At 44.7% G+C, this 10333-nt stretch overlaps 1 protein-coding gene across 1 annotated transcript in view; it reads right to left on the reverse strand.

Annotated features, from left to right (window-relative positions):
- XRRA1 (X-ray radiation resistance associated 1) overlaps positions 1-10333 on the reverse strand; it is a 54334-nt gene that overhangs the window by 43540 nt on the left and 461 nt on the right. Inside the window, exon 2 of the mRNA XM_053307439.1 lies at positions 795-906. Within this exon, the coding sequence (XP_053163414.1) occupies positions 795-891 (97 nt within the window). The 5' untranslated portion in view covers positions 892-906. The remainder of the gene's footprint in view (positions 1-794; positions 907-10333) is intronic.

A 10333-nucleotide genomic window follows, 5' to 3' on the forward strand; every position in this document is an offset into this window, starting at 1 on the left:
ACCTGGGAACCCTTCACTGCCTAGGAGATGGATGCTCCTACCTAAAGCCCTGGGAGTGCACCATACAAAGCATCTGTGCACACAGCTGGAGAGCCCCAATTCTAGCCCTGAGAACTCCAGACAAGAACACTGACAATGAGAGAAAAGTTCTGGGAAGGTAGGAACCAAGTGAAAAAGAGGTCACTTTCCCTAAAAAATGCCAAATAAGAATAGAACAGAATAGAATAGAATAGAATTTCACTGATTAGTCAAACAGCCATATCAAACAACTACAGATTTAAAAATAAAACCAACGTAAAACAGTATGTTAAACCTAAAAATAACCATATCAAACCACTGCAGATCTAAAAACAGGGCAGAAATAAAACAAATTTAAATTATTTGGACCATTTCAAGTGGCCATGGGGCTAAAAACAAGGCAGAAGCCCAAATATGCAGAAATGTCCAGTTTTGAAAAAATAAATGATTTTTTAAATGTAAATCTATAGGTGGTGAAGGCAGCAGAGGTGGAATGAAAGGAGTTCCAAACTACAAGGTGGTCATCCTGATTGTGCCAGTCTGGTGCGCTGTTCATTTCCCTGTTTTAAACAAAAACTGAGACTAGTAGCACTTAGCATTAGGTACAGACTATGCAAGCAATTGCCATTAAATAAAGAGGAGCAATTATATGAAAACTGGCCTGTGTGGACTTATCCTCAAGCAGTAACGCATTTATGCGCTTGTTGGTCCAGATAATTACCCCAAAGTAAGCCCAACTTTATACTATTCACATAATATCAGCAGGATACTGTTACCTTCTTGGTATTTAGGCTGCAAAAGGCTTCTGGCTGGAAAGCAGTTGGTTGGGTAACAGTTTCCATCATCCAGTTTATACATTCCCTTGGTAGCCATGTTGTCATTCTGGCCCTGAAGGAGAGCAAAAAAGGCAGTAATGAATATTCCTGCAACAGTAAAACCAATGGTTTCCTTAGCACCAACAATATATTGTGAGTTGAAGGAGACAGTTAATTTCCACTATATAACTTAAAAATAATTTGAGTTTTTTTTTATTTATTTGCTTGTTTGTTTATTTATTCAATTTTTATACCACCCTTCCTGGCTCAAGGCAGTTTACAATTAAAACAAAACCATTAAAATCAGTTAACAATTAAAACAAAATTTATACAACAGTATAAAACAACAATTAAAAATTAAAACATCATAAAACAGCAATTAAACAATCACAACAATTAAAAAACACTGAAAACTAGGTTACAACATTAAAACCGATTACAACCATTTAAAAATAGTTGGAAGGCCAGGCCAAAAATGACATTAACATTAATTAACAGAACATTAACATTAATTAACCAAAACTTCCATCTATTTTTCTAGGGGTATTTTTATGCTGGTCAACTTTTGTAATAAGGAGGGGGGAAGAAAATATTAAAAATGACAATTTCTTCTAACAAATGGAAACCATGGTATAACACCACACTGTCCTCATGAAATAATCTGTACTGAGGTGTTGGAGATATACACATTTATATTACAGTGGGCCAATGTATTAAAAAGGCAAATGATTAATCAACAAAACAATTATCTAATTAGTTGGCCAATAATTAGATAACTAATTATCTAATTAATTAGATAATTAATTTAATTGTTAATTATAATTAGAGTCCACCATGCATGCGCTATGGGGTGGAGACTGCCTTGGTCAGCCTGATGGATGATCTCCAATTGGGAATTGACAAAGAGAATGTGACTCTGTTGGTCCTTTTGGACCTCTCGGCGGCTTTCAATACTATCAACCATAGTATCCTTCTGGAGCGTCTGAGGGGGTTAGGGGTGGGAGGCACTGCTTTGCGGTGGTTCCACTCCTATCTCTCAGGCAGATTCCAGATGGTGTCTCTCGGGGACTGTTGTTCTTCAAAAACTGAACTTCGGTATGGTGTCCCTCAGGGCTCCATATTGTCTCCGAAGTTCTTTAACATCTACATAAAACTGCTGGGAAAGATCATCAGGAGATTTGGTGCAGGGTGCTATCAGTCTGCTGATAACACCCAAATCTATTTCTCCATGTCAACATCATAAGGAGAAGGCATAACATCCCTAAATGCCTGCCTGGAGGCAGTAATGAGCTGGATGAGGAATAACAAACTGAGGCTGAATCCAGATAAGATGGAGGTACTTATTGTGCAGGGTCGGGACTTGGGAGGCAATTTTGATCTGCCAGTTCGGGATGGGGTCACGCTCCCCCAGAAGGAACAGGTAGGTACACAGTCTGGGGGTGCTTCTGGATCCGAGCCTCTCCCTAGTGTCCCAGGTTGAGGTGGTGGCCAGAGGTGCTTTTTATCAGCTTCAGCTGATATGCCAGCTGCATCTGTTTCTTGAGATGAACAACCTCAAAATGGTGATACATCTCCTGGTAACCTCTAGGCAGGATTACTGCAATGCACTCTATGTGGGGCTGCCCTTGTACATAGTCCGGAAACTGCAGTTGGTTCAGAATGTGGCGGCCAGGTTGGTCTCTGGGTCATCTAGGAGAAACCATATTACTCCTGTGCTGAAGGAACTACACTGGCTTCCAATACGTTTCCGGACAAAATACAAGGTGCTGGTTATTACTTATAAAGCCCTAAACAGCTTAGGCCCGGGGTATTTAAGAGAATGTCTTCTCCGCCATGAGCCACACCGCCTGTTACGATCATCTGGAGAGGTTCATCTGCAGTTGCCACCAACTCGTCTGGGAGTTATTCGGGACCGGGCCTTCTCCGTTGCTGCCCCTGGACTTTGGAATGTGCTCCCTGTTGAAATAGCCTCCCCATCTCTGGCAATCTTTAAAAAGGCATTGAAATGCATTTATTCACCCAGGCTTTTAATTAGATTTATAGTTTTAATGTTTTTAATATTGGGTTTTTAATGTTTTCAATGTTTTCAGTGATTTTAATTGTTAATTGATTTAACGTTTTCAATTATTTTAATTGTAAACTGCCCAGAGGCACAAGTTTGGGGCGGTATAGAAATATTTTAAGTAAGTAATTAGTTGGCCGATAGGGGTAGTACATACCCCTATCTGCATATGGTTTTCATGATGGAAGATGCATACAATCAGAGGGTGTGATTGTATGCACAAAATTCTTGTTTGGACTAGCTTCCTTGTGCTGCAATTATGTACACTGATTAAAGTGTCACGTATTACTAACAATCCAGACCCTAGGTATTATAATTTCCTGACAGCCAGGGCTCAGTCAATATTAGCGACATTGTTAGAGCCAATGCCCAGTCAAAACAGTCAGCATTTTTCAAGCCAAATAAGTTACATTTTAGGAAGGTCACCATGCAGGTCTACACATGACCTATGGTTTCCTTCTGCCGAGTTAGGCCATTAGGCCATTTAGCCCAGAAATTCTCAACCTTGACTCCCCCAAGGTTCTTGTTCCCAGATGCTGTTGGACTACAACTCCCATAATCTCCAGCCACCATAGCCAAAGGCCCAAATATGGTCTACAATGAGTTGTCACAACTTTCCAGTGAATCGGGCAAAGTTATCTCCCAATCCCTGCTAGCTAAGATTCATTTTTTAGCCGAAAATTACATTAAATTTCCCAGGCTGGAAATGCCAGGAATTCAATCTGGGATGTGTTCTATTGAGCTCCTCGTCTCCAACCACCTAGACCTCTGAGAAAAGCAGGACTGTACCTATTTAACAGTTATGCCCTGGAGTACTCCCCCTTTATTTATCTCATTTGTACCCTCCTTTCCTCCTGGGCTCAGATTTTGCCTCACTCTTATACTCTCCTTGGTGCTAGTATGTTTGGTCTTCTCACTTGGTCTGCTTGGCTGGACTCCTGGCTTCTGCTCGAACCTTTGGCCCATTCCTTGCTCTTGGTTCCTCTTTGGCTGGCTTTGGCAACATCCCTAAGGCATCTGACCCTTCAACCTCCCCACTCCTGACTTACTCTCCAGAGGCTAACCACACCCCAGCACTGACAGGCTGGGAGTGCCTTCACCAAGGTCTACAAGCCAGCTTTGTGGAGCAGGAAACTGAACCCAGATCTAGCCCCTCGTCCATTAGATTCCACTTTCGTATTTATTTCCATTTATTCCAAGATGGCAGGATGTCATGAGAACCCTTCCCCCACCACCACCAACAGTTCTAGGTGCTCCTTTAAGAGGCAGTGCTCTGAGGAATCCCAAATGATACTATTATGAATATGACCAATATTTATAAACTGCTTTTCAACAAAAGTTCCCAAAGTGGTTACCTAGATATAAAATAAATAAAATGGCTCCCTGTCCCCAAAGGGCTCACACTCTAAAAAAGAAACATAGGATAGAAACCAGCAACAGCCACTGGAGAGATGCTGTGCTGGGGACGGATAGGGCCAGTTGCTCTCCCCCGGCTCAATAAAGAGAATCGCCATTTTTAAAAAGGTGCCTCTTTGCTCAGTTAGCTGGGGACTGCTAATGATGTCTTTGCTTAGCAAAGTGGCAGTGCTTCTGTGACACAACACAAAGGCCACTTTCCCATCATCCCGGCCAGTGGGCAGACCAGAGAGCACCGCGGGAATGCAGCAGCACCAAGCAGATCAGCAATGCGGGTAACTTGTGGTGATGTGAAGGTCAACATCCAGCTGCGGCGATGCTGTGACACTCCCAAGCCATGTCCGCAAGGAGGAAACACCGGTCCCTCATCCGTAAGTGCCACAAGATCAGCACATACCTGTGCCCAGAACAAAGGAAGGGCGGTCAATGGCAGGGAATGGGGTGTATGTCCTGTCCTGACTGCAGGTGGGAGCCCAGGATGCTAGAGGAGGGTCTGGCGGGGACAGGGACCTACCCACAGTCAGTAAGTCAGGGGAGCAAGTAAAGGTTAAAAAGTGTGCCATCGAGTCAGTTTTGACTCCTGGTGCCCACAGAGCCCTGTGGTTTTTATTTATTTACTATTTTTCCATTTTATATCCTGCTCTTCCTCCAAGGAGCCCAGAGCAGTATACTATATACTTAGGTTTCTCCTCACAACAACCCTGTGAAGTAGGTTAGGCTGAGAGAGAGGTGACTGGCCCAGAGTCACCCAGCTAGTTTCATGGCTGAATGGGGATTTGAACTCGGGTCTCCCTGGTCCTAGTCCAGCACTCTAACCACTACACCACGCTGGCTTTCTTTGGTAGAATACAGGAGGGGTTGACCATTGCCTCCTCCCGCGCAGTATGAGATGATGATGCCTTTCAGCATCTTCCTACATCGCTGCTGCCCGATACAGCTGCAGGGATTCAAACTGGCAGCCTTCTGCTTGTTGCTAGTCAAGCATTTGCCCGCTGTGCATTAAGTGGCTTATAGGGAAGCAAGTAGGTCACAATTAATTGATTCAGGAGTGTGCTCAAGCTTGGATCCTCAGAAGTTGTTGGACTACAACGACCATCATCTTCAGCCACAAGAACTGAAGGCCATTTGGGACCCAAGCCTGAGGACCCCTGAATTAAAGAATACAATGCCATCAATGTGCCTGGCACTTTACAGAGCATAAGAGAACAGGTCCCTGCTCCAAAGAGCGAACAGTCTAAAGTTTGTCACAGGAAGGTCAGCAGAGGCAAGAGTAAACTGGGGTGTGTGTGTGTGTGTGTGTGTGTGTTGTATTTTCAGTTGCACACACTTACGCTTATTTACAAAGTCTGGAGCCCTCGTGGACTTACCGACTGCCCCTCCTAGATCATGCCCCCTTGCAGGAAAGCAGAGAGCCTTAAGGGCAGGGGCACTCCTTTCAGGAGACTGTCACCTCAAGCAACAGATTACTGGGGTACCAAAGGCATCCAATCCCCAAGATTATTGGGGAGGCAAGATGCCTCCATTGTTCCTCGCTGCCTCAAAAAAGGGGGAGGCGAAGGAGGTGATGAGAGGGAGGCAGCATTTGGCACCCTCCCTCAGGCGTAGGAAGGTACTGGGCTGCCATTGCTTCAAGGGTAGCGTTGCCATGTCCCCCAGAATTCTGGGTAGCACCCAGATTTGGGCTCCTCCTCCACCCAAGGGGCAGCCCCCGGCCTAGACCTCCATCTCCTCTTCACGAGTCTTTCTCACCAGATGAGTTGCCTGTATTGGGAGTGGGCACTCTGGTGCATGAGGCCTTTGGAGGAAAGGATTTCAGCCCTTCAGTGGAATCCGGCTCAGGGGCTGCAGTCTAGTCTCTGGGGGTCAGTATTCCCCCCTACATCAGGGATTCCCAGATGTAGTTGACTACAACTCCCAGAATCCCCAAGCAAAAGCCATTGCAGCTGGGGATTCTGGGAGTTGTAGTCAACCACACCTGGGAATCCCTCTTAGAGGGAACACTGCTGGGGGTTCCATTTTCGGAAGTTCAGAGGTCTCAGCTCTTGCTGGCTGGGGGTCTTGAGCTCAGTGTTGGGGGGGACCTAGGCTTCTTGCCTCCACCAGAGCCACAACACTGCATAAGTGGGGTGCATTGTGCCATTCCAACCCACTGTTTGAAAAACACAAGTCGGCCAGTAGAGATCACTGGATTTAAAACAGCATCCATTTATTAAACACTTTAGTATCCATCGTGCCTCACACCTTTCCTTCAAGGAGCTCAGGCTAGTGTCCTAATGGAAGGCTCCCTCCTCTCTGGCGCTGCTTCCCTTGCCTTTAAGGTTGTCTGGAACTGCAGCGCTTACTGACATACACATTCTTCCCCTCTTTATCCCCAATTCCATTTCCCTCCCTTTCCTCTCTTTTCTCCCTTGAGTTGTCTCCTAGAGAGAAAGCCCCTGGGGCAGGGACTCGTCTCCTCACACTAAAGCAACATGTTGCTAATTTTCTTTGTAAAGTAACAGTACAAATAATGTGCCTCTCTGCACACAACAGACTCACAGAAGCATTGCACATGTACTGGCCTCAGAGTGTGTGGAGTGAGAAAGACAAGACTTCCTCCTGTAGATACGCTGCTTGTCATAATGACAGACATTTGCTAACTGGGCAAAGAGGCACCTTTTAACGTGGTGGTTCTCTTTTATTGAGCAGGGGGAGAGTAACCGGCTAGTGTCTATCTTAGGTTTCTTTTGAGATTGTGAGCCCTTCGGGCACAGGGATCCATCTTATTTATTTATTTATTTATTTATTTAAGATAGATAGATAGATAGATAGATAGATAGATAGATAGATAGATAGATAGATAGATACTAGCAACAGTCACTGGAGGGATGCTGTGCTGGGGGTGGAGAGGGCCGGTTAAACCGCCCTGAGCCATTTTTGGAAGGGTGGTATAGAAATTGAAGAAGAAGAAGAAGAAGAAGAAGAAGTTGTTATTTCTTGTTTACACAGTCAGACAGGTGTTATTGACTGGTTTGTTTTATCCAGACATCGAGTCCTTCCCAAGGACCTGGGATGCCAGAATTTTATCATCAATACTGTTGCTTATTATAGATATTGTCGCAGAATACAGGCTGTTCCCAGTAAAGTTGCTTTTTGTAAATGGCTGATGGTGATTTCTGTGGCCCCTATGGTGTTGAGGTGCTCTTCAAGGTCTTTTGGAACTGCACCCAGGGCACCAATTACCACTGGGATTACTTTGGTCTTCTTCTGCCACAGCCTTTCAATTTCAATTTGTAGATCTTTGTATTTGGTGATTTTTTCTATTTCTTTTTCTTCTATTCTGCTATCCCCTGGTATTGCTATGTCGATTATTTTGACTTGTTTTTCTTTCTTCTCGACTACAGTGATATCTGGTGTATTGCGTGGCAGATGTTTGTCTGTTTGTAGTCGGAAGTCCCATAATATTTTTGCATCTTTATTTTCTACAACTTTTTCAATTTTATGGTCCCAACAATCTTTGGCTACAGGTAGCTTGTATTTTTTGCAGATGTTCCAGTGTATCATCCCTGCTACCTTGTCATGCCTTTGTTTGTAGTCAGTCTGTGCGATCTTTTTACAACAGCTGATGAGGTGGTCCACTGTTTCATCTGCTTCTTTACAAAGGCGGCATTTGCTGGTTGTTGTAGATTTTACACTTTGGCTCTTATTGCATTTGTTCTTAGTGCCTGTTCTTGAGCAGCCAGTATTAAACCCTCTGTTTCTTTCTTCAAGTTGCCATTCTTAAACCATTGCCAGGTCTTGGTGATCTCTGATTTTCCACTTATATTGTGCAAATATTGACCATGCAGGGGCTTATTTTTCCATTTTTCTGCTCGCTTCTTGACTTGTTCTTTCTTGTAGGCCTGCTTTGTTTCATTGGTGTTGAATAGTTTCTTGTTATTGACCATTTGAAGTGCATCTTCTTCACTGTCCTTGATATATTTTTCAAGGCCTCTTTTCTCCTCCTCTACTGTTTGATGGACTTGCAGCATTCCTCTTCCACCTGAGCTGCGAGGGAGGTATAGCCTATCGACATCACTGCAGGGGTGCAGAGCATGATTGATGGTCATGATTTTCCTGGTCTTACTATCTAGCGTCTCTAGCTCAGCCTGGGTCCAGTCTATTATTCCTGCAGTGTATCTGATAACAGGTATAGCCCAGGTGTTTATGGCTTGTATGGTGTTCCCGCCATTGAGTTTGGACTTGAGGATTTTTCTAACTCTCCTGATATATTCACTTCCCATTTTTCTTTTAACTTCAGTGTCTGCAATGTTATCAGCCTAGAGAATGCCCAAGTATTTATAATGTTCTTTCTCTTCCAGGTTCTTGAGCTTGCTTCCATTGGGCAGTTCTATTCCTCCTGTTTTTCTTATTTTTCCTCTGTTCATTATTAATGCAGCACACTTGTCTAGTCCAAAACTCCATTGCTATATCGCTACTGAATATACAGACAGTGTTTAGCAGTGATTCGATTTCGACTGGGACTTTCCATACAACTTCAGATCATCCATGTACAGCAGATGGTTGATTTTACTTGATGTTTTGTATCCGAGGCCTGTTCTGTTTAGTATTTGTGAAAGTGGAGTCAAGGCGATTACAAAGAACAGAGGGGATAGTAAGTCCCCTTGGAAAATACCTCTTCTAATGCTAACCTGTCCAAGTGTCTCACCATTGATTGTTAACTGTGTGCTCCACATTATTTTTATTTATATATGTCGCAGAATATAGGCTGTTCCCATATTATTATTATTATTATTTATTTACACAGTCAGACAAGTGTTATTGACTGGTTTGTTTTATCCAGAGATCGAGTCTTTCCCAAGGACCTGGGATGGCTGAATTTTATTGTCAATGTTGTTGCTGTTGTTATAGATATCGTCGCAGAATATAGGCTGTTCCCAGTAAAGTTGCTTTTTGTAATTGGCTGATGGTGATTTCTATCATCATTATTATTATTATTTGGCTAGTTATTACATTATTATTCTACTCCCCATTAAGGATGGTATGCACCGTTCATACACACCCTTCCTTTTACTAGGGATGTGCACAGAACCGGTTCGGAGGCCCTTTATGGGCCTCCAAACTGGTCCGAACGGCGAGTGGTTCCACTGGTTCGAAGGCAGGTGGTGCTGCTTTAAGGGCGGGGGAGGGGCACCTAGCCCTCCCGCCACTCTTCCCCTGCTGGCACTCTGTTTTTAGAAAATCCATTGGGGTGGCAGTGTACCTTCCTGCTGCCCCGTCTGCCCCCTTTACTGGAACTAACTAACCAGAAGTATCTGATGCGTCTGTGTGCGCACATACAGTGGGCACATGCACGGAGGGTGCAACATGCGCACGCGCCGACACATGTAGACACATCAGATACTTCTGGTTAGTAAGGGGGGCAGACTGGACAGCAGGGAGATAGGCTGCTGTCCTGATGGACTGTCTAAAAATGGAGCGCAGGAGAGGGAAGAACAGCGGGATGGATAAGTGCACCTCCCCCACCCCTAAAGCAGGGGGAAAAAATACCCTGCCTGCAAGCCTCCCCCCCCCCCCACGCCAGTTCCATGCACATCCCTGCCTTTTACCCTCACAGCAACCCTGTGATGTAGAGGAGACTGAAAGAGTCTCTTTTTTATATTGTGAACCGCCCAGGGACTTTTTTGTATGGGGCAGTATAGAAACATACTAACTAATAAACAAACACACAAAGAAACAAATAAAAGAAGAGGCTGGGCAGGCATTTGTCAGGGGTGCTGTAGGAGATAGGACTCCACTGAGTGAGGGGGTTGGACTAGGTAGAAGACCTCCAAGCAGGGGTGTCGCTAGGGGAGAGGGGGCCCGTGTCCGCCCCTTTGCCTGGCTGCCCCTTGGAGTGAGGGAGATAATGAAGAAAATAGGGAGGGGTGGAGGAGCAGGGGGAGAGGGAGGAGGCTCAGCAGCTGGGGGCCCAGGTTCTTTGAACCCATCTGCTCAATTCTAGCTACTACACCCCTGCCTCCTCTAAGGCTCCTTCCCAGCC

The sequence above is a fragment of the Hemicordylus capensis genome, chromosome 3 (genome assembly GCF_027244095.1).
Source record: "Hemicordylus capensis ecotype Gifberg chromosome 3, rHemCap1.1.pri, whole genome shotgun sequence".
Lineage (NCBI taxonomy): Eukaryota > Metazoa > Chordata > Lepidosauria > Squamata > Cordylidae > Hemicordylus > Hemicordylus capensis.